Source organism: Ambystoma mexicanum, chromosome 9 (assembly GCF_040938575.1).
Source record: "Ambystoma mexicanum isolate Mex_15411 chromosome 9, UKY_AmexF1_1, whole genome shotgun sequence".
Lineage (NCBI taxonomy): Eukaryota > Metazoa > Chordata > Amphibia > Caudata > Ambystomatidae > Ambystoma > Ambystoma mexicanum.
The window spans coordinates 1,299,076,250-1,299,099,652 of record NC_090931.1 but is presented as its reverse complement, the minus strand read 5'-3'; the positions used below and the strand labels follow the sequence as shown (position 1 = coordinate 1,299,099,652).

General features: G+C 45.8%; 1 protein-coding gene across 1 annotated transcript in view; it reads left to right on the top strand.

Annotated features, from left to right (window-relative positions):
- Positions 1 to 23,403, top strand: part of ITGB5 (integrin subunit beta 5) — a 702,124-nt gene that overhangs the window by 224,463 nt on the left and 454,258 nt on the right. Inside the window, exon 4 of the mRNA XM_069616658.1 lies at positions 9,746 to 9,995. Coding sequence (XP_069472759.1) covers positions 9,746 to 9,995 — 250 coding nt within the window. The remainder of the gene's footprint in view (positions 1 to 9,745; positions 9,996 to 23,403) is intronic.

Below are 23,403 nucleotides of genomic sequence, written 5' to 3'. Positions count from 1 at the left end.
TATTTCCGGACCGCCTGACTTGTAATGAGGCCCAATATTTAATAATTTGGGCCTTTGATCACAGAGCTCTTTCAAATTGGCCATTTCCCGGATTGTGATCCTCGCAGGGTTTCGGCTCGGTAATATAAACTATTTTTCGTGGCGCTATTTTTTCTGTTTGGTAGTGGAGTGAGTGCACATTTTGCACTGCATCACAGAACATAGATATTTTGTGTGACAACAGATGGTTCTGTTGTTTTTGAAGTCTAGAGATATAGATTTTTTGAACAAATTGATATTGTGCTGTAGGGAATATTTATGACTGTGTATGTCGGTGTGACTGTTGATAGGTTCTAACTGCCTTCTTGATTACTTGAGTTCTGCTTTCCCAAAATAAGGCAGTGTTTCTACTACGGGGGTCTATTTGGGTTTCCCTCTCCGTATATTGATCACTGCACCACAGAACTTGTGTTCTTTCCAGCACTTACTTTGCACTGATGTACTTTTGCGCAGTGTACATTAAATGCATGAACGCCGTCCAGTGACCCCAGCACTGGAACCCAGGGCACAAAGTAGCAGAGGGGGAGAGGGCACTGTGTTTACCTATCCCCTAACACAGAGCCTGTGCCTGCCTTTCCCTTTCTTTCAATGTGCCTCTCTCTTCCCATCTTTCAACCTCGAAGAAACAACAAAGGAGAAAATGAGATAAAAGGAGCGGAGGAAAGATGAGGAGGTTAGGTGGGGAGAAAATTAGACGAAAAGAAAGGGAGAAAAAAGCAGTGCTGTAAAGAGGGAAGAAATGTGATGGTGGTTATATTGTAGGTGTTACTGTCATCATTGTAGCTGTTTTATGTCTGTTTGTACTATTGTATCTTGTGTTGTATTCATCTTTTATGGCGGTTCTGCAGAAATGAAGATATTGGATTGGGATGGCAGTGAAATGGATGCACTGGCGCAGGCCCGGTGTAAAGCACGCGCTGTACTAATTGTGTACAGTTTTCAAAATGAAAAGACCCTATTCGCAGAATGTTAAAACATTCCCCCCACCTTCCACTAGCTTTTCTGTAAACCTGGGCAAAATAAGAGCACTTACAGAGCAAAATTAGCACTGCCTTCAATTAAGGATGGGCAAAAGTTTTGCCATCTGGAGTGGGTTAATCCATTATAAAAAGATGTGCTAAATAGCACTTTTAACGAAGCAGTGAAAGCGATCCCCTTATTTGCGTTTTACAAATAAAAAATGCAAGCTCGGTGAGACATGGGGCTGCCACGAAGCTGCCCTATTTCTGGCATGAGTTCTGTTGGCAAAGTGGATTGAGCTGTGCTAGTCTTCCTCCTGGAAGTCGCTCGATTGATGGCCTGCTCGGTCATGTTATCCCTGCACTGCAGTGCAGTCTGTTGGCAAAGTGGATTGAGCTCTCCTGGTCTTCCTCCTGGAAGTCGCTCGATTGATGGCCTGCTCAGGCATGTTATCCCTGCACTGCAGTGCAGTCTGTTGGCAAAGTGGATTGAGCTCTCCTGGTCTTCCTCCTGGAAGTCGCTCGATTGATGACCTGCTCAGGCATGTTCTCCCTGCACTGCAGTGCAGTCTGTTGGCAAAGTGGATTGAGCTCTCCTGGTCTTCCTCCTGGAAGTTGCTCGATTGATGGCCTGCTCGGTCATGTTATCCCTGCACTGCAGTGCAGTCTGTTGGCAAAGTGGATTGAGCTCTCCTGGTCTTCCTCCTGGAAGTCGCTCGATTGATGGCCTGCTCAGGCATGTTATCCCTGCACTGCAGTGCAGTCTGTTGGCAAAGTGGATTGAGCTCTCCTGGTCTTCCTCCTGGAAGTCGCTCGATTGATGACCTGCTCAGGCATGTTCTCCCTGCACTGCAGTGCAGTCTGTTGGCAAAGTGGATTGAGCTCTCCTGGTTTTCCTCCTGGAAGTCGCTCGATTGATGGCCTGCTCAGGCATGTTATCCCTGCACTGCAGTGCAGTCTGTTGGCAAAGTGGATTGAGCTCTCCTGGTCTTCCTCCTGGAAGTCGCTCGATTGATGGCCTGCTCAGGCATGTTATCCCTGCACTGCAGTGCAGTCTGTTGGCAAAGTGGATTGAGCTCTCCTGGTCTTCCTCCTGGGAGTCGCTCGATTGATGGCCTGCTCGGTCATGTTATCCCTGCACTGCAGTGCAGTCTGTTGGCAAAGTGGATTGAGCTCTCCTGGTCTTCCTCCTGGAAGTCGCTCGATTGATGGCCTGCTCAGGCATGTTATCCCTGCACTGCAGTGCAGTCTGTTGGCAAAGTGGATTGAGCTCTCCTGGTCTTCCACCTGGAAGTCGCTCGATTGATGGCCTGCTCGGTCATGTTATCCCTGCACTGCAGCGCAGTGCAGCTTTTCCTCCGCTGCCTTTCACGTGGGCAGGAATTTTCGGATCCTAATCCCAACTGGTTGCTTATGTCACAAACGGCAAACTGTGGACAGCTGTAGCCGTTCAATAATTCGTGCAAGGCCTCTTACTGGTCTTAAACAGGGGCGCCGTAGACGCTGGTGCTACGGGGCCCTGGGACCTCCCGGGGAAAGCAATCTGAGTGACATGTTCCTATACTTGCAATGGAACTTCCCTCAAATCTGGCCACGGGCAACCCGCCGGAAATTGAAAAGGTGTCTCCTCGTGTCTTTTCATCTTCATATATGATCTGCCAGCGTGTTGGTTTAGCCAAGACACAGAAGACCTCATTCATTGGCCATCAAGCACGTGACCAGTTTACCTGCGTTTATTCTTTGTACATGGGCAATTTCTTATTTTCCAACTCCAGCAAGAGAATTAACAAGATCATGTTTAAGTTCGGCTACACAGATGTTTCCATTGCTCAGGAAGTGTAGCAGGTCCAACTGAGCACTAGGTCAGCAATCCAAGAGGACTAAGGCTGGACTCTCCATGTAGATTTCACAAGCAGACTCTTAGGTTCCTTGGACTCTTGGCATTTGAGATCCAGAAATGCGATCAGTCCAATTACTTGATCTGTTTCCAGACACAGGGAGTGAGTGACGGTGAGAAAGTAGTAGTGATGATAAAGCCTTGATATTGAATCACTTGTGTAACCTTCACGGCTACAGATTTTAGTTCCCCAGATGCGTTGGACTACGACTCCCATCAGCCCCAGCCAGGATAGTAAACAGTGAGGTATCATAGGAGTCGTAGTCCAAAATATCTGGATAGACTAGGGTTGCATACCCCTGTTTTAGGGTAAAAACAAAGCAAACAAACCGTTTGGGTGCACACATGGGTTCTGACAGTCAATGTCAAATGTTGTAGGGAAGCTAAAGCTTGTGAACCTTGGCTGAGCACGTATAAGCAGAACAAAATGGTTGTCTACTGAGACAACAGTGCCAGAACAACCACGACGGGTTGATTTTCAAAGAATCGTGTGTTTGCGTTAAATTACACCTTTGCACTACAAAGGGACATTTTAATATGACCTTTCTAAAGGGTGCCATTCACTATGAGCAGAGCCCGAGCCCCAGCATAGTAAACCAGCTCCAAAGTGGCGCCGACTGCAAGGTAGTAGCTGCGTTCAAAGCGAGAATAGAACTGCACACCAGAAAGGCCTGTTATTAAAATAGGCCAGGACCTGCTTGTGGTGTAGGGCCATGTGTGGATTATCTGCCATGGTCTAGAGGCTTTTCCAAATTGAAGAATTTGCCACGGGATGGTGTGCGAGTCCTCTCATAGCGGGTTAGAAGCAGAGTGAACTGCAATGAGGAACTGATAAGGGTGGCTGAATGTATATAGTCAGGCGATGGGTGCAATGTTTGGACCTGCATATGCACGCACGTGCCAGTTGGATGAACCAATGGTTGCACTGTGATCATGGTATTGGCAACTCTGGACTGGGGTTTAACCTGGGGTCATTGAACATTTGTACGAAACTGGCTAGAATGCTCTCTTGCGTGGGGTTAAAAGTTTAACGGCAGCGTTCTCTAGGTCCGCAGACACCAAAGGATTTTAGGGTACTCCCTAGAGGTGTGCCAGGAGGATAGCTCACGGGCGACGCACTCGTCTCGGAAGCACGATGACGCAGAGCAACACAGGTTCGAATCCCAAGTCCACGCTTAGAAACTTCTTCGGTATTAAGCGCGTCATAAAAAAAAAAACGATTATAATAATCTAATCATGAGTGAATGGGGGCGACATCAGACACGTGATAACAGAATGAATGTTTTATCTATTTTTCGTGACTCGATTTCACTTAACTGTCAAGTTGAACGATCGTGTTCGCGGTATCTGAACCTTCACTCTGGCATAAGTGTTTAAGACCCAGTCAATGGGTCAGTTTATGGTGGGGTTGAGGATGAAAGTCTACCTGTGTTAAAGAACTGCTATGCTGAGCCCAAGTGGGACCTACCTTTCGGCTGTTGCCCTTTTTAGTTTTGGCTGATTGGTCACATAGCCGCGTATCCTTTCATCAATGGACGATTTTTTTAAATCATTTTTTTCAAAGAAATTACTTTGAAAAAACTCTTCATAATATATTGGGGTTAAAAGGGGTCGGGAGGATTTGGGGTAGGGTTAATAATAAAGGTAAAGGGAATTGGGGGAGAGAGCCCAAATAGAAAAATAAAAATCGAAATCTATGAGTTTTTTCTAAGTAATTTCTTTGAAAAAAAGACTGAAAAAACTCCCATTGATGAAATGACAGAGACGCATCATGTACATGATAAAGGGCGGAGTAGATCAACAGGACTAAACGCCACATTTCACAACTTGTGTATATCTTTTTTTATTTGTGATTCGGGTTGCTTATACTCAACCTTACACAAAACAGTATCAAAACAACAAAAAAAGAGAATCGTTTCTTCCAATAAACATATTGCATACTGATATACATCGAACACCTGTATATTCGATGCTGGGCAAGAGGCCCATTGCAAAAAGACACGCACGGCATGAGTCCATCCATCCCCTGTGAATCGGGGAAACACCAGGGTGCGACCTTTTCAGTACGAAAAGTGGTGGCATGATGCAGTTGGGAAGGCATTCGCCTCCCCCTTACACCCCCCCCCCCCCTCCGCTTTACAACACCTGACCAATGATGCTCATACTGGCACATATGATGACAAAAGCAACAGCCTGGGAAAAGTCTGTACATCTGTATATAAAAGCTACTGACTTGGTCAATGCGTTTTTGAGTACCTAACACTGCATCCAATATGAGGGTGTTTGCTTATCAGGCTTGCGCATGCGCATGAAGCTGCAGTCAGTCGAGAGCACTGGCGCCACCCGGGCTCTGTAAAAGCGTGGCCTTCTCAGGAGGTTGCTCTGCTTGTCTGTGTGCCACTGCCTGAACGGTTGGCAGCCCGAACGCGCTGTCCTTGGCGTTTAAACCTCCCCGCGCTTTCCCCCTCTTAGCTTTTCATGCCCTAGTGCGGGCCATGCTGTGACAATAGTGTACACGCTTGTTGCACAGACCCCAATACAAGGGAACAGTTGATCAGGGTGATGTCTGGCTACAATACATCATGGACAGAAAGAAGTATAATAACACAAAGAGGTGTGTCACAACAAGACCCTTGATGTGAGAAGCATGCCACACAGATGGAATCTTTTTTTTTTAATTATTTGGTTACATATCAAACCTTTCACAAAACACTTATCACAATTTTTAAAAGACATCTTAAAATACAATTCCTAATTCATTACATTACTAATTATAAAAGATTAAAACAATACAGATATTTTCACTTGCTGCAGTAAAGACCTGTCCTGCTGTGGTTAAGGAAACTATTTACATTGTAAATTGATCTTTATCAGAATATATTTCCAAATCTCTCATCATAAGAAAAAGTAGAATGGGAAAGGTCGAGTTGATGGGTCATGTGACCTACTCCCTCCCTACTTAATCATTTCTTCTAGTAAGTCCAGATCATCCCTTTGTTGAAAAGGGCAAAAGGCATCAAAGGGGTAGTCCTGTTAGAGCCTGTTAGGACAAGGTGACAAAATACCTGCTCCCTCCTAATCTACCCCCGTTGGTCCCATTAAGCACCACCCCTCTGTGCCTTTCTGTGTGTTGCTACTGTGACTAAGTCCCCTGCCTTACTGCGGGGGCCTCAAGCGAGGTGACCAGTAATGCCAGGGACCAGGGACCTCCCATAGCCAGTGAATGACAGACCCCGTAGTCTCCCTCACATATTCCCGAGTATTAGGTATGGGACAGTTGCATGCCAGCTAAAAATACCATTGGCCCTTTACTGAGATCGGGGGGAAGCCATCTGGATGGGGCGGGATGGAGGTGGACATCAGCAGGTGACAGGATGAAGACATCAGTAGGATAATTGGTACTAGGAGAAAGCACAAAGGGCTAACAAGGTAGTTGCTAATGAGAACAGGAAATAACGAAACTGCACCTATAGCCAAAGACAGGGGGTAGTGGTGAGACCATGATCAGAAGAGTTCACAACCATGGTGTGTGGAGGAACAAGCATGTGGTGTGGCATCGAGAAGGATCAGGACAGAGAAGGGAATCATACAAAAATGCCGACCCAGGAACTGCGACGGCCGAAGATGCTGACTTTTATTCCTTCTTTTTAACCCCTTCCTTACACCATTTAAATATGTGGGGGGGGTTAAGTGTATAATATTAAATTCGGGGTGGGTCTGTGTGGGGTCTCCCCCCGCATATATATGTGGTGTAACGGGTTAAAAAAAAGTCTGCATTTTCGGCCGTCGCAGTGATCGCATAGATCCCTAGAGAAGGAGTGGTGGTGCGGATGGTAGACGTTGGGACCATGGGTAAGGGACCCATTTGGCTCTGCTATCAAGTGAGGGAGAGATTCCACCCACCTGTATCTGCAGTTCGTGGCAGAGACTCAGTGATGTCTATAGAATCTATAAGAACATCGCAATATCAACGGGAAAGTAGCCGGAGGGAGGACTGTTGGACAGATAACTCTAGGTACTGTGACTTATGAGGAGGTGCCCCGAAGTCTTTGGAAAACATTTGAGGAGAACTTAGAGAGTGCACGCCTTCTCTACTTGTTGAATGAGAACTCTGGGACAAAAGGGAGCGAGATAAAGAGAGAGCGTGAAAGAGACGGAGAGTCTGAAAATCAAGGAGAAGGAGTATCATGGGATGCTTTAAACTGCATTTGGTCTCCAATCACTATTGCCACTGGATTGTATGCGTGTATATATATATATATATATATATATATATATATATATATATATATATATATATATATAAGATGTGTTGAATTACTCTTTTGCTGCCCCTATTTACTGTTTCCATCTCGTTCACACCACCACCACCTTTAATATATTAACTACTTTATCATGACTAAATAAAGCACCCAGCAATCGGACTGCTCAGGCCATCAATATGCTTGCTATACTGTACTTCCAATTATTATCATTTGCTGAAATGTAATATGGAGGTAACCCGGTACCCTCCTTGGTGGAATCCTGGAACCTGTGCTTCTCTTAGAATTTTCCACTCAACGGGATTTGGTCCCCACATCAAGAAACCGTATTATCACTGCCATTCACTTTGACACAGCAGGTCTCTTTTGTAGTGTTTGGCTTCAAATCAAATCATGCCAGATGAGCACCTTAAACTATTTGTGTACATGAAGGAGAAACAAGGGACGGGGTACATATGGGAATGATGAGAGGGGTTTAAAGGTGGAAAAAAGTCGGAATAACCCAATGAGAGGCAGAGCGAAGAATGTTTTCCCTTTCAATGGACTTCACATCCTGAAGAAAGAGCAGGTTTTGCAGCAAAAACAGTCTCACTTACCCTTGGCTCTGTTACTGTGAGAAATGTCCTTGATTGATCTGGAATGAAAGAAATGTGCCTGACGCAAATTCAGGAGTTGCATGGAAACTAGGTGCCCCCTTGCATGCCCATTGTGGAAGTGGGAGGCAGGCCAGAATTGGGGAGGCCATGAGGGAGACTCCAGACAGGGCCACAGTTTTGCACCAGGGAGTCAACAGAGCCAGTGGGGGTGTGTTGTATATGCAGACAACTGGGTCCTCCTCTGGTAATAACAGGCAGGCTGCACTGATGAGTGGGAACACAATGAAGGCATCACAGTCTTTGTAGAAACCAAGAACAGATGTACTACAGGAAGAGGAGTAAACCCATTGCCAGTAGGATAAACTAGACACACTGGACTAGCTAGGCACACCCACTGGCATGGATCCCGGGGCCTGGGCAGTACCCTTGGATGCATGGGAGAGACACCAAGGGAGAAAGGAAAGGCTTGGAGAGGGGGTTGGAGTGGGCGGGAAACAGAGAGAAAGTGACAGGCTCAAAGAGGCACAAAGAGAGACACACAGGGAGAGACAGGGGCACAGGGAGACAGAGACACAGGTAGAGGGGGACAGGCACAGAGACACAGACACAGACCGGGGGAAGCAGGGCAGAGAGGAGAAATAGAACTGTTTAGGGAATGGGAGAAAATGAAGGGTAGACTGGGGACAAGGGTACGTTCGATAGGAGGACTATCTGCCCTCAACCCCCACGGTCAGCACACACCGCCAGCAGTCTAAAAGATCGAGCCTCCTGCTCTCTCTCCACAGGTCTTATATAAGGCTGTCGCTCCCACCCAGGAACACAACATGTGGTGACCAGGGATACGTTTGTGTGGTTTCCAGTGGAGGGGAGATGGGCACACATTTTCAGGGTAATTACAAGGTGGAGTACTTCTAGAACCCACCTCCACCCATTCCCACAATAGGGGAAGCTAGATTGTGTGAGTGCAGGGCAGCTTGTCCCAAAGGTGAGATTAATTGCAGGACTGTGGAATGTAGGAGGTTCCCAGAAAGGGTGCAAGCTTGGTGACTTGGGATAGTTACATAGTGTGGGAAAAGTAACATTCCAGAGCCCCCAGCTCATGATGGACACAAAGAGTGGAACTCGTTTTGTTGCAGCGTTCAGAAAAGCTTCATGCCAAGACAAAGGGGAGATTAACTAGCGGCTGGGGTGAGAGGGAGGAAGAGTTGCAAGGGGTTCCAGGCTGCAGCTGAGCAACAGGTAGAACTGGCTCTTGGAGGGATCATGTCTTGGGACCACAACACCCCTTTCCCCCACACAGTGCAGGGGGACACAGAGGAAAATATATTTGGGAAAAATCAGTCACGCAATAATTTGGAAAATGGAGTTGTGCAATACATTGAATACAGTGGGGAAATTGAGTCATGTGCGACATTGCAAATAAAAAGGGACATAGAAACTGCCATTTCCACACCATACTGCCATCAAATGTCAAGTCATTCCAACCACTTGTCTGTTCATTGCATCTTTTATCTAACTGCACAATGTGGCAGTTGGTGTTCACATGTTGCCAGTCTGTGTCCGGTATTGCCATATGTCGGTGGTGCTCAAGCTATAGTGGGACAATGTGGTACATCACATGGGACAGTTGGAATTTACCTTACACTTATTTTTACATTAGGTGCAAGGAAATGAATTGACTTATACAAGCGTTTTAAGGCATCTGCAGGAGCTTGCATTAGAATCTGGGTTTTGGGTTTAAAGAACTGAAACTTGGCAATTAGCCCACTTGCCTTCAATCCGATTCATAGATCCTGCAAGCATTTTCCGTGTGGATATTGTTAAGTAATCTATACCGTGGCATCAGTTTCACTTTAAAACATGTCATGCATAATACCATGGTAGCATAAAGTGTTGTATCCAATGAATTCTGTCCAGAAGTGGAAAGATCGTATTAAAAATAAAAACAACAATGTCTTGATCGTATTGTTTTCTTTTTCTTTTTCTTTAAAGGTGCTCAAGCGTCCTTCCAGGTGCAGGTCCGGCAGGTGGAGGATTACCCCGTGGATCTATATTACCTTATGGATCTCTCCCTCTCCATGAAGGACGACCTACACAATATTCGTAATCTAGGAACCAGACTCACAGAAGAAATGAAAAAGCTCACCAGTAACTTCCGCCTGGGTTTTGGATCTTTTGTGGACAAGAACATCTCCCCGTTCTCCTATGCGGCACCAAGATATCAAAACAACCCGTGCATTGGGTGAGTGGTAACTTTTGTGTCTCTAATTGATGAATTATGGGTGTTTGCAGTGTAACGAGTGACGCAAATGATTTCATGAACCCTCATAGAGCATGCACATGATAAGGCACTTGGACAACAGGCAAGCTTTCAGAGCCTTTCACAATTTACAGGTGATGAACTACTCATAATGTGCCCCTCCAGCTGTTCAATTCCATGAACCCTATTCTGCATGGCCAGTGGTGAACAGTCAGTCAATGGAGTTGTAGTCCAAGCCATCTGGAGGGTTACACCATCAGTAACCATGCAGGATGCAAAGGAGCTGGTAGTAAATTTTAAAGGCATCCTGCAGACGATAACTCTGTCTGCCATCTTAGTTGCTCTGTCACTAAGCATCAGAAAATGTCTGCCATACTGTGACTGTGAGGCTATGAAGTGATTATCATGTCGGATCTGGGAAAAAAAAACTCACAATGCCTTGTTATGAAAGGCCTTGTACAGTATTTGTAATGCCTTTTTCGACATTGAGATTGGAGATGATAAAGAAGAACACAGGCAGCAGGATGTGTGTGGGGGAAGTGACCTTTATATGCTGAAAGAATTGTTTTAGGCAATGGATCAATAATACACATAATGGGGAAGGGTTTCATGTTTTAATGTAATACACTTTGAGAAAGCGTTTGGTGTATCTGCCGGAAATATAAACAATGTAAATAACAAAGGAATTGGCATTTGGGCTCTATTATGATTGAAAAGTTACATAGTGGCTGTAAACTTCAAAATGGTCGTGGAAGTTACTGGATGTTTAGCAAGGAGCAGCAGGTGGTAGTCTAGCTCCTTTGGGCAAGGCCAGTAACTAGATTTAATTTTGTTAAGAATCAACAATTGACTTGCCTTGGTCAAAGGATGTATGTAAGTTATTCCTGCATTGAGAAAGTGGGGAGTAGCCTCGATCAATCTTCTGAATTTTGCTGTCTGAATCTCCCTCTTGTATGTTGTGATGAATTGCCATCTGGTAATGGTGTGAAATCTCTGACTTTTAAAAAAATGCGTATTAAAATAATAAAATGATGCAGGTAATTCCATCTCTGAAAGGGTAATCTGTTGATCAGATTACCCTTTCATTAACTCCATGCCAAAAGCATAGTGTGTATCTGTGCCCTGTTGAATTAGCACCCTGATTTGCAGCACCTGCTCTATCAGTGGCACAGAGATGGTTCAGAGGTCACAATTGCCCATTCGACAGCTGCAGTGACAGCCAAGTCTCTGCAGCACAGGGGCTGGATTTAAGATATGACCCCCTGTACCAAAACCTATGAAGATCATAAGTACCCCATGATGGTGGCAGGCTAAACACTAAGACTAAAGCTATGCCTGAGATAAGGCAAAGTGCACGGCACTACTTATGACGATAGCAGCCACATCTAATTTGATATCACACATGTGTTCACTCCTGTTAGCCAAGCTCAGCTGTGGAAGGTGATGCTTATTCTGGCCGGAGGGGTTGAGCCTGACAGGACAGGGCAGGACAGGGCAGGACAGGGCAGGGCAGGGCAGGGCAGGGCAGGGCAGGGCAGGGCAGGAACCTGGAGAGCCATGCCTCTTCCTTGATCTTTGTGATGGCAGGTAACACCCTCCAGATGCAACCAAACAGCAGGCAGCTGTCCTGGGCCGAGGCATCAAAGGAGCACGCCCATTCATTGAGAGTAGCCTCACTCCAGAGTACTGCATTTCAAAAGGCCTTTTATCCTAGTGAGAAGGGACGGGGTGGAATTAGAGTAGTCAGGAGGCCTCTCTTCAGTGGAATGAGACTTTTATCTCTTTCCTTCCGGTTCACCCCATTGTGATGTTAGAAGGGCAAAGTTCACCTCTTTCAAGAATAGGGATTGGACCACTAAAGCAGGCTAGCTTTACCTATGCACTTTAACCTTTAAAAGAAGGGGTCTCACTCTGCAACAACACCTGATAAGGATTCACTGGATCTCTTTTTGGAGAGCTGTACTTTTCAAAGCCTCCAGCCTGAGGCAAAAAAGGCGCCGTACAAGGCAGAGGAAAGCTCTGCCCCTTACCCACTCCGAGGGCACATTGGGGTTGAACTTTGCTGCGGACCAGGACCTGTCACTCTGCACCATTGTGCCCTTGCTGAGCCTGTCACCTGTTACCCTCAAATCAACTGTTCGAAGTCCAGGCCCGACTATCCCTCGAACAGCCACTTCACCGACCCGCACATCGCAGCAAACTGATCGCCAATTTGATGACCGTCACCCACCAACTCGCACCCCTGGAGCATTACTCGTTGACCCTTCACAATGTGTACAACCTGACTCGACCCAGCCTCACCTCAAAGAATGCCTCAACCTGCATCGCAATCACCCTGCTTGATGCCTACTTGCTGCTTGGGTTCACACTATCCCCGGTAACTGAATTGAGCTTGATCCGCTCACATCAATGTTCGAAACCGGGTTTGACACAGTCAACCCATCAAAGAACCGAAACCAAGGTACTGTTGACCACTTACTGCCCCCTTGGTCTACTTGAGCCGTAGAGACTGGTTAAGTCACTACTGCACCTTCTTGCACCCAAAGACATAATTGTATGTGGTTGGTAATTTTCCTATCACCCCTGTATTCACGCTCAGTGCTCCATTCTTCAATTTGTTGCATTTCCTCTGTCTTTCCACAGCAGAGGGTTTTGTACAGTGTTTTCCTAGATAGTTCTATTGCAGATGGTGTGTTTGATTTAAGTATACATATTTTTACAGAACCTTGATTGGACATTGCCTTTATTTTGGACTGTATTACTTCACTGTTGGGTCACAACTAGATCACATTCACACCTCTCTTAAGAGCATGGACTTACCCCGGACCAAGTTACCACAAAAGACAAAGGCGGTATATCACTTAACAGTTTGTCTTACTGTAATGGTTGCGTTGGCTCTTGATTTATAGAAGTGTGAGGGCTGAGTGGGCATTTTCGCCCTAATCATCCCTGTACACCTGCAGAGCAGAATCGAATTAGTCGCATATGTGCTGACTTCTAACTCAAAATCAACATTGCCCAGAAGACTCAACCAGCATGGAACCAACTTGCACTTCTCCTGAAAGTCAAGCATTTCATCCCTGCCCCCTGGTGTCCAAACCCTGGTCGTTTCCCATCTGGACGGTGGCTACACCCTACTCACAGAAGTTCCAGACCCCCTTGGCCCCTCTGAAAGTCATCCAGCACACCTCATAAAAGGACTAAGAAATTTGACCAGATCACCCCCATCCTCTTAGGGACTGCACTGGCTACCTCTTCAAGCATGCATCACGTTGAATACTTCCGGCATCACCTACAATACAGTCACAACCAAAACACCACTCTACTTGGCCATGAGAATCCCCATCTCCAGGCAACAAAAGCCACAACATTGTCAGGCTGGAAAGAACTGCAAGAGGGAAAACAAGAAACTGGCCCTGTCCTGATCTGCACACTGTCTCCTGAACATGGTACTAATGAATGCAGGCGGGACTGGTGCCCTCCATTCTGCACTTTTGGAAATACCTGATGACTCTACTAATTAAGGAACATCTCCTATCACTCCAATTAACCCTTTCTCACTCCCTGGCGTTCCCCCACCCATGCTTCCCCTGCCCATTCCAGATCTTCTGCTACCCCTCTGTCCTATTGTTAACCCCTGGATGCATCCGCTTTGCAGAGACCTCTGTTGCTTTCGTGCTAGATTTGCACTTTATAAATTCCATGCATGCATGCATTTATTACCCTAAAATAATAACATCCACGCGTGGGCACTGTGGTGAGGCTCCATTTGTAATAGCGGACAGTTACAGTATATGCGCTGTTGTCGACCAATAATGGCCAATCCCCACTGAACAAGAGTACAAACAGCAACCCCATGAGGCTGCTTCTGCCTTAGCAGGTGTCATTAACTCTCAGCACAGAGATCAAGGGCTGCTCGTGTGGATTACCTTATTAAATGCAGGGTGGAGGTGCAAGCAGTATACTCTAAGAAACCCTCAACCAAGAATTAATAAAAGCTAAATAGCATTGCTCGCAGTCCCTTTGCCCTCACCGGCACTGTGCCTCACTGACTATGGCCAACAGGGCAAACATGCATGTCTCTGGTTACTGGTTATACTCTTGTTTAGAGGTGGTTAGCAAGTATTTCAGTGCTGTACTGCCCTTTCTGGTGGGTCAGACGAATAATACAAATGTATTTTCTTCTTTGAGCTCCAGCCTGATTGAGGCCTCTGTGAGTGGGCCTGGGCTCCTAGAACAAGATGCATTGGTTTTAGTTTAGTCTTTATTGAGGTCTTTTAACGCCGCTTTGTGCGTTTGTGTGAGTATATTTGTATTATGCTACAGTAGGTTCCATGATACTGTACAAAGGAAAAAGAGAAAATGTTTTCTTATATCATTTTTAACCTGCATAATGAAAGTTCACCAGTCTTGCAAAAAAGAAATCGGTTGGCCGCATCCGAACACATAGCACTTTTTGGGGACCTTCATGCTATTGTTATATATAGATTTTTTTTAAATCAGTGTGCTAGAAAATGTCTCTTTTTACTCTGCGTTTCCCATAGACCCAAAAAGGCTGCTTTGAAACTGAATATCTGACAATGGTCTGGTGGAGATGCTCTGCATACATTCGGCCCTCACTGGGACCTGGTGCCTACGGTTAACATTTAGGAGATCGGATAAGCCGAACTCGAGACATTCCACTACCAATGTAATTCTGAACTGCACGGAAGGTCTGGTGTGCAAAGATTCGGCGGATTGTGCATACGCATTCACACACACAGGGACGTCCAACAATACTCTTGAAATTAGCACATACTGCACACTCCGAAAAGAAGGAAGCACACATTTCATAGACTATGGGGGTCATTACAAGGTTGGAGTTAGCCATGGTGCTATTAGCGCCATGGCTACCCCTTACCGCATACCAGGTCCGGGTTCCATGAATGGGGAATTACACCTTGGAGGATCCGGTATTTCCCCATTCAGGGAACCCATCCCCATTCGAGCCCCCATAGGGCTCAATGGGAATGGGGACCATGCTAACAACGGGCCCATTGATAACGGGCCCGTTGTTAGCATGCTGGTCCTTTAGCGGCTACCATTAAGGGCGCCTGGTAAAACCAGCCGCCCTTAGCAGGACCCGCTAAAGGACCTCGTAATGCGGAGGTAAGGGGTTAACGGCACCGGCACCTTTACCGGCACCGTTAACCCCTTACCGCCAACCTTGTAATGACCCCCTATGTTCTCAAGATTTTAAGTAAGCATGCAGAATACAGGTCCACTAATTATCCACCCCAGCCTTCACATAGGTTCACACTCCACTCAGGAATGCACTTGAACTATGCATGCACACATTGCATAGTCTCAGAAAACAAGCGCTCACAATGCACAGGTACAGTACACTCAGAATGGAACCAAGTGTACACAATATGCCCGAAATAGGCATAGCTTAAACAGTATGCTCTGAATGAACATGGAAAGAAATCCTCCAACAGCCCCATGCAGCCACCAACTTCACATACAGTGTGCTTTGAATGTGCGTGACCAGTGACACTCCATGTTCCTCTGTCCCTATCCCTCTCTCTCTCTTCCCCTCCCACTCTCTAAAGACACTTACTAAAAATATTAGGAAACATACACACACACACTGAAACAGACAAAGCTAAAAAAAGAGAATATGAAATCTGTGGAAATAAAATGCAAAACATGTATACAAAGAGTTTAACAAAACGAAAAGGTGATGGCTGGAAGGTTTTGAATAAATCATAACCACGGGCAAAGCTCTGGGCAACCCTCCAGACCATCGTTTTTCAGTCTGCCAAGCCATTACAGAAGGGGAAAAACCATATGCAAATCAGGCATGGTCCTACCCCAAAAGGGGCAGTCCATCCCGAACTGCTAGGTCACATCCCTTCTGCACGAGACCACAAGCATCCCCAGACATGTTTCAGCCTTGTTGGGCGTCATCAGTGAGGAGTAGCTTGGGTCTCTAGGCCCGGCAGACTCGGGACCCACGTCTGGGCATACCCGTCCCACTCGGGGTGACTTTAACAAAACGAAAAGGTGATGGCTGGAAGGTTTTGAATAAATCATAACCACGGGCAAAGCTCTGGGCAACCCTCCAGACCATCGTTTTTCAGTCTGCCAAGCCATTACAGAAGGGGAAAAACCATATGCAAATCAGGCATGGTCCTACCCCAAAAGGGGCAGTCCAGCCCGAACTGCTAGGTCACATCCCTTCTGCACGAGACCACAAGCATCCCCAGACATGTTTCAGCCTTGTTGGGCGTCATCAGTGAGGAGTAGCTTGGGTCTCTCGGCCCGGCAGACTCGGGACCCATGTCTGGGCATACCCGTCCCACTCGGGGTGACTTTAACAAAACGAAAAGGTGATGGCTGGAAGGTTTTGAATAAATCATAACCACGGGCAAAGCTCTGGGCAACCCTCCAGACCATCGTTTCTCCTCACTGATGAGCCCCAACAAGGGCGAAACATGTTTGGGGATGCTTGTAGTCTCGTGCAGAACGGATGTGGCCTAGCAGTTCGGGCTGGACTGCCCCTTTTGGGGTGGGGCCAAGCCTGATTTGCATATGGTCTTTCCCTCCTGTAATGGCTTGGCAGGCGAAGAACGGTGGTCTGGAGGGTTGCCCAGAGCATTGCCAGTGGTTAAGATTAAGTCTAAACCTTCCAGCCATCACCTCTTTGTTTTTGCTATGTCACCCCGAGTGGGACGGGTATGCCCAGACGTGGGTCCCGTGCCTGCTGGGCCTAGAGACCCAAGCTACTCCTCACTGATGAGCCCCAACAAGGGCGAAACATGTTTGGGGATGCTTGTGGTCTCGTGCAGAAGGGATGTGGCCTAGCAGTTCGGGCTGGACTGCCCCTTTTGGGGTGGGGCCAAGCCTGATTTGCATATGGTCTTTCCCTTCTGTAATGGCTTGGCAGGCGAAGAACGGTGGTCTGGAGGGTTGCCCAGAGCATTGCCAGTGGTTAAGATTAAGTCTAAACCTTCCAGCCATCACCTCTTTGTTTTTGCTATGTCACCCCGAGTGGGACGGGTATGCCCAGACGTGGGTCCCGTGCCTGCTGGGCCTAGAGACCCAAGCTACTCCTCACTGATGAGCCCCAACAAGGGCGAAACATGTTTGGGGATGCTTGTGGTCTCGTGCAGAAGGGATGTGGCCTAGCAGTTCGGGCTGGACTGCCCCTTTTGGGGTAGGGCCAAGCCTGATTTGCATATGGTCTTTCCCTTCTGTAATGGCTTGGCAGGTGAAGAACGGTGGTCTGGAGGGTTGCCCAGAGCATTGCCAGTGGTTAAGATTAAGTCTAAACCTTCCAGCCATCACCTCTTTGTTTTTGCTATGTCACCCCGAGTGGGACGGGTATGCCCAGACGTGGGTCCCGTGCCTGCTGGGCCTAGAGACCCAAGCTACTCCTCACTGATGAGCCCCAACAAGGGCAAAACATGTTTGGGGATGCTTGTGGTCTCGTGCAGAAGGGATGTGGCCTAGCAGTTCGGGCTGGACTGCCCCTTTTGGGGTGGGGCCAAGCCTGATTTGCATATGGTCTTTCCCTTCTGTAATGGCTTGGCAGGCGAAGAACGGTGGTCTGGAGGGTTGCCCAGAGCATTGCCAGTGGTTAAGATTAAGTCTAAACCTTCCAGCCATCACCTCTTTGTTTTTGCTATGTATACAAAGAGTTACATTTACTAAGTACAAAAAAGTGAAGTCTACACGCCTGGTTGCCAACATTAAGGTACAAACACAGTCCAAATGAAGTATTTTCCGAACACTAAGTCGGTCACACTCCAAACCACAGTCACCTCCTGGTGTGCCAAAACGCATCTGTCATGCTCTGCACTTTGACTCATTGGAGAAAGGTTATTTCTCCGCGTCTGCATTCCACAGGCGCTTACTGTGACTAAAGAATTTAATTTCAAATGCTGGGTCTGGCGTACAAGGTGAGGGGTGTTCTAATAATGTTACTAACTGGACCTCGAAATGTGCTTATTTCTGCTTGGGGCATTTCAGGTGCAGGAGCGGTGGTGAGATAGGAAGTGTTCCGTCTCAATGCTGGCATGCCCTACCCCTACCCCTGAGACTGACCAGCCTCAGCAGAGTGGTTCCTAGTGATATTTTCGAATGCCATAGTTTCGAATCAAAATGCTTCGAAAAAATGCATTTAAAAAAAAAAAAATTATGGTGGGTCCCCCCAACCACTGTTTTTTTACCCCTTAACACCCATTTTAGTTAAAAAAAAACCCCAAAAAACTTTACATACAAAAATTTTTTTTCGATGCATTTTTTTCGAAACTGCTTTCGAAAAAGTGACTGGATACCCAGTAGAGTAACCAAAGAAAGACTTGAGTGGCAAGGGACTAGAAATGGCAAATGCATGCTGTACTCCGTGCTTAGTTTGTAAACGTAATAAGTGCCAGGGCTCAAATATTTTCTAGCATAACACATCAGGCGGGCAACTCCCCCGGACCACTTCTGCCAACACGCATACTTGTTCCCCCACAGTGCGTGCATATTAAGGGTTAACACTGCAACTCCCATTGGCTATTTTGGGTGATGGATGCACTTGGCATGGCAAATGTGCAATTTACAGATGCCAAACAACATTAAATAACGTAACAAACTAGTTTAAGACAAATGTTTAAGTGCTTCTGTAAACACATCATTAGCGATAACATTTTGCTCGAATTGTGTAGGTGGCAATTGGAACATATTGACCATCTATCCACAGAAAAATGAGCAAACCTGCTTTCCTACTAAGTGTAATTGATTGACAAATTCAGAAAGAATGGAATGATTACTGAAATGTTAAACATGTCAGTCAAACATTGCAGTAAAACCTTTGCGTATAGGTTGACTTTCATGAAAGACAATCCTCTTAGGCAGTGACTTTTTCCCTGGCCTTTCCTCTGTGTTGGCGCTGCTGGCTACTGACTGTCATTTTGATCCCAACCCACACTAATAGTGTAGTGTTGCGGCGTATTGCAGTAGTGGAGGAGCTCCAGTGTTATGCAGGAGGACTGGAGAAGTGTGTGGGCTTGGCCAGCACAAGCACCCAGCAATGTCACCTTCCCACCCTTTGTTATCAAAGAAAATGGATAACTACCACTCTGCTGTCTACGGGGGTCATTTAGCTCATGAATAACCATGCGCCGGCACATGATGAAGAGAATTGGCAAGTGCACACTGTTGTTTGTTGTGTGAGAACAGCTGAATGAGATCTAATAATAAGATTGCCAAAACGCAACATCATAATTAGACTGAGTCTGAGAAAATAAGCGCTGGGTTTCAGAAATAAGTCCCGGGACTGAACCCTGGCAAACACCCAGACAAATTAAACACTGGCTATATTAAATCAAGTCCAGTGTGTAAACTTCATAGAGACGTCTCGTTTTGTATCATCGGCACAATATTCTGCAATCCGTACCATCTGCAGAATGCTATGATTGGGTCAGCAAATGCGGGCATCAGCTACCTATTCTGACTACATTCTGCACCTTTCTGAGTTGAGAGCAGGAATGCAGAGTAGGGGCATGAAGGAGACAAAAGCAGTGGGCATGTGTTCGGGGATTCGTTAATCAGTGCGGTAGGACCTTTCTGAGAAGTGGCTCTTGATTATTTTCAGATCTCCACAGGTCAAATTCAGGTGACAACCGAGCATTTGTGGGCAACTTTGGGATTCTGATTCCCACTACATATTACCATGGGATGTGGGAGCCCCTGGGGGTCATCCACACCAAGGCAAGTAATAGAAGTACTATTTCTAGGGAAGGGCTGCCAATGCTGGGAATGGTAGTTTTACTTATTCTAGCATAAGGCCCACAATACTATTTCTAGTGGCTTCTGCTTTATCAATTGCAATGCTTTACAAGGAGGTGCCTGACCAGTGTTGTAAATAGAAAACATACAATTTCTAACAGCAATAATTGGGTGTTCAGGGCTGGGTGGGTTTAATGTGTGGGATTCAGAGAGGTTTGTGGGGCATGTTGCACTGGCTAAGGTACAAAATGGCCCCTTACGGGAGAGGCCCTGGTGGCCAAGGTGGAGCACAGCCTTATACTGCTGGATACAGCTGTGAGAAACCAGAAGGTGTCTCAACCACTAGTCCTCTGGGATCTGTCATCCAGGTGGCCAAGACAGAGCCATCACTTTTGGATCCAGTTCCTAGGGGTGGGTGGACCACTGCAGGAGGATCACCTGGGTGAGGTGTCTTCGGGGAGTGGGATGCCAGATGGCGAGACATATTATCCCCTTTGCTGTAACAACTTTATCCCATCCTATCAGATAGGATACGTGGGAACTCTGCCCCCCCTCCCCCCCTTCCAACACAAACACTTTCACATGGACAGCCCACTCTGGGAGAAAACAGACTAACACCCAGGGCTCAAGTCGCAGGTACACGCGGGTCGACAGAGCCACCCAGTGTATTCAGAGGGTGGATTCAGTCTCCCCAGCTAAAATGAGAAACATTGAATGTTCTCTTTGAATTTATGAACTAAAGCTGATCTCGGGGACTGGATTGTCAGGTTTGCAGGCAGTACACTTCACCACTGCACTATATAACCTGATGAAAAATAATAAACTAAAGGTGAAATGTCCATTTTCGGTACAGCATGTTCCAGGGAAAACATTTGTATTGGTTCTTGGAATTTAAAACATGCACACCTTTTTAACGTTTTCAAAAACACTATTAAAAGACAAATTCCTCTCTTGATTTTGTGTGTTGATTTTATGAAAGTGCCATTTGTTTTGTGCATTTTGGGTGGTTATGCAAAGCCAATTTAATTAAATGTGGATATTTCACCATGATATGCTAATTTGTGTTGACGTCTCATCACATTGCGTTTGTCGATGAGTCCCCCAGTTTAATTTTTAGGACTTGACCCCTGCTAACACCTGAGCAGTATACCTGACATATCCCAAAACAATGGTCAGGTAATTACTGACCATCACTCACACCTGACTTCCATTAAGCTTCCCCACACTGATAAAAGGCAGAGCACAAAAGCACACTCGGAGCGAGGCAAAGCACACGAGGAAACATCAGTTTCGAGACGGCAGCTGAACGAGAGAAGAAAGACGGCAAAACAGGAGGCGATCGCAAGGAGGGAAATTCCCTTTGCCTTTCCAACAAGAAACTGTTACTTTCAAGAGCCCTATAGATTAGAAAGCATACGACCAGGAAACCAGGCTGAAGAATCCTGTATTGTGCGTCAGAGATACCCGGGGCCCTCTCTTGTCACTAATCAAGGTGGGGTGAAGCTGCAGCTGCCGTGGTACCATCCTTGGCTCCAAGAACAAAGCAGCATCATTGTTGAAATCAACACAGCCGGTGAGTTGGGGAGACCGATACAAGACCGGTCTCTGAAGCCAAGGTTGCAAACAGCAACATTGTATGGCGAGCGCTGGAACGAACATTGTTAAAACGCGTGTGATAAGACACAAGTAAAGTTGAACTGTTGATTAGTGTTTGAGCTCTGAGGAGACTTTGATATGATACCTTTGACAGAGTGGTCCCGCACCATGTGGGTGCTCAATCAAAGGTCTCTGTAAGGTATCCATTTGAGAAGTGGCAGAAGTGAAAGTTAAAGAGTTATATTAAAAAACTAACAAAGACTTATGACTTGAAGTGGTCCTTTGATGGCTCAAGCAAAATCCTGTGCACAGTCGAAAGTCTTCGGTTTTGATATAGTAAAGAACGTTTGGAAAATTAGAGAAATTTGGTTCGAGCCAAGTGGAGGGAGACAAATTGAAGGTTTTGTTTTAAAGAGGGACTGAACCCGGTGGAGGGGGGCCTGTGGTGAACAGTGAATCACCAGAGAAGTTGTGTATATGAGAATCCTGAGGAGAAAAGCTAGAGTATGTGCTAAGCTTGAGTGTGCCGCCTTGTCCCGTGCTGAAAATGTGGGGAAGGGAATCTAATGGCTCAAGTATCCTGGCATATCATTTCTTGAACACTTGTCTTTTGTATAACATTGTTTCCCACACCTTTTGAATTTAGAAGTAAGGATTGGCCATAGGTTTATTACTGCAGGCCCTTTTATTTTGGCCAGACTCTACTAGGACTGTGTTATTATTTTTTGATGGTCGTAGCTTGCTCCCATCTTTAGATTTAGGATTAGATAGGCATTTTTCACACCCAATTGAAGTTGAATAACCACCCTTGAACTGTAATTGCTTGTGTTGGTCATCACGATTTGATACCATGCCTTCCTTACACAGCTCACATTCACCTGATTCGCTGGGGGTTGTTCCATGTGTGCTATTGAGAATTAAATACCAGCTAATTTCCCTGTTAGTTCAATAATTCACTAAATGCATCATAAGTAAATTTAAAACATGCACACAAGTTGTGACAGCTCACAACAGTTTGAAATAATTGACAGGTATTTCAATTACTTTTTATCTTCTGGAAAGGTACCCTGCTCCCACAAGATTAAAAAACAAGAAAAGGCACGCTAAGATTTAGAATTTGCTTAATGAGGTTTTTATGATTCCTTTCTTTAAATTCTTAAATAAAACATTCACAATCTTACTCCCCAAACTACGCACATTCAACATTCCATTATGTAATTTATAATTTGTTCAGAGGTCAACAGTGACATATAGTTCATCATCATGAATGGTCATCCTTCACAGTTTTGTGCAGAGAAAATGTACATTGGAGCTCATGTTGCCCCAATGTGTAATTTGGCGGTGGGGAGCCATTACAATTTGTGGGGACGGGCTCCTTAATCACCTTAACCCAAGCGTGCCCATGACGTGAGGAGCACATGCATGTTTTGTTGGTAAAGCAAGTTTATTGTACAATCATCTGGGGGGAAGTTAGATAACTCTATTGATCCAAACTAACCCAAGTCTCACTGAACCATGTAAATTGACACATTATATACAATTTTGCAACAGTTAAAACACTCCCATATATTTTATTACAATCCATCCCCCACATGTCATTGGACGAAACCTCTTCAAAGAATTTCTACATTCTCATTGGTAGCCGTTATTTTAACTACCATCTTCAGCTCATGTGTAAAACAGACCTCGTTTTAGAATTTGTCCATGGTAGGTCATGACACCATCAAACAGTTAAACATTTGTGTGCAAACTTAATTCATTACTAATAACTGGCCTGAACCCTTTAACCTTAACCCTAATTGCACATGGTTTGCATAGATACTTCAAGCGATATGAAGAATGCTGAGTAAACAGGTTCTCTTTGAACTAGCGATAGCTATCTCACTGGCTCCTTTGGAACATTCTATTCTAACTAACTGCCATTTCATCACACACGGCACATCTCGAGAATACAATTGAAACTCCTGGGTTTCGATTACTTTAGCCTCGAGCATTGCTTTACCCCACGTTTTATTGATGATCAAAAACAAATAGC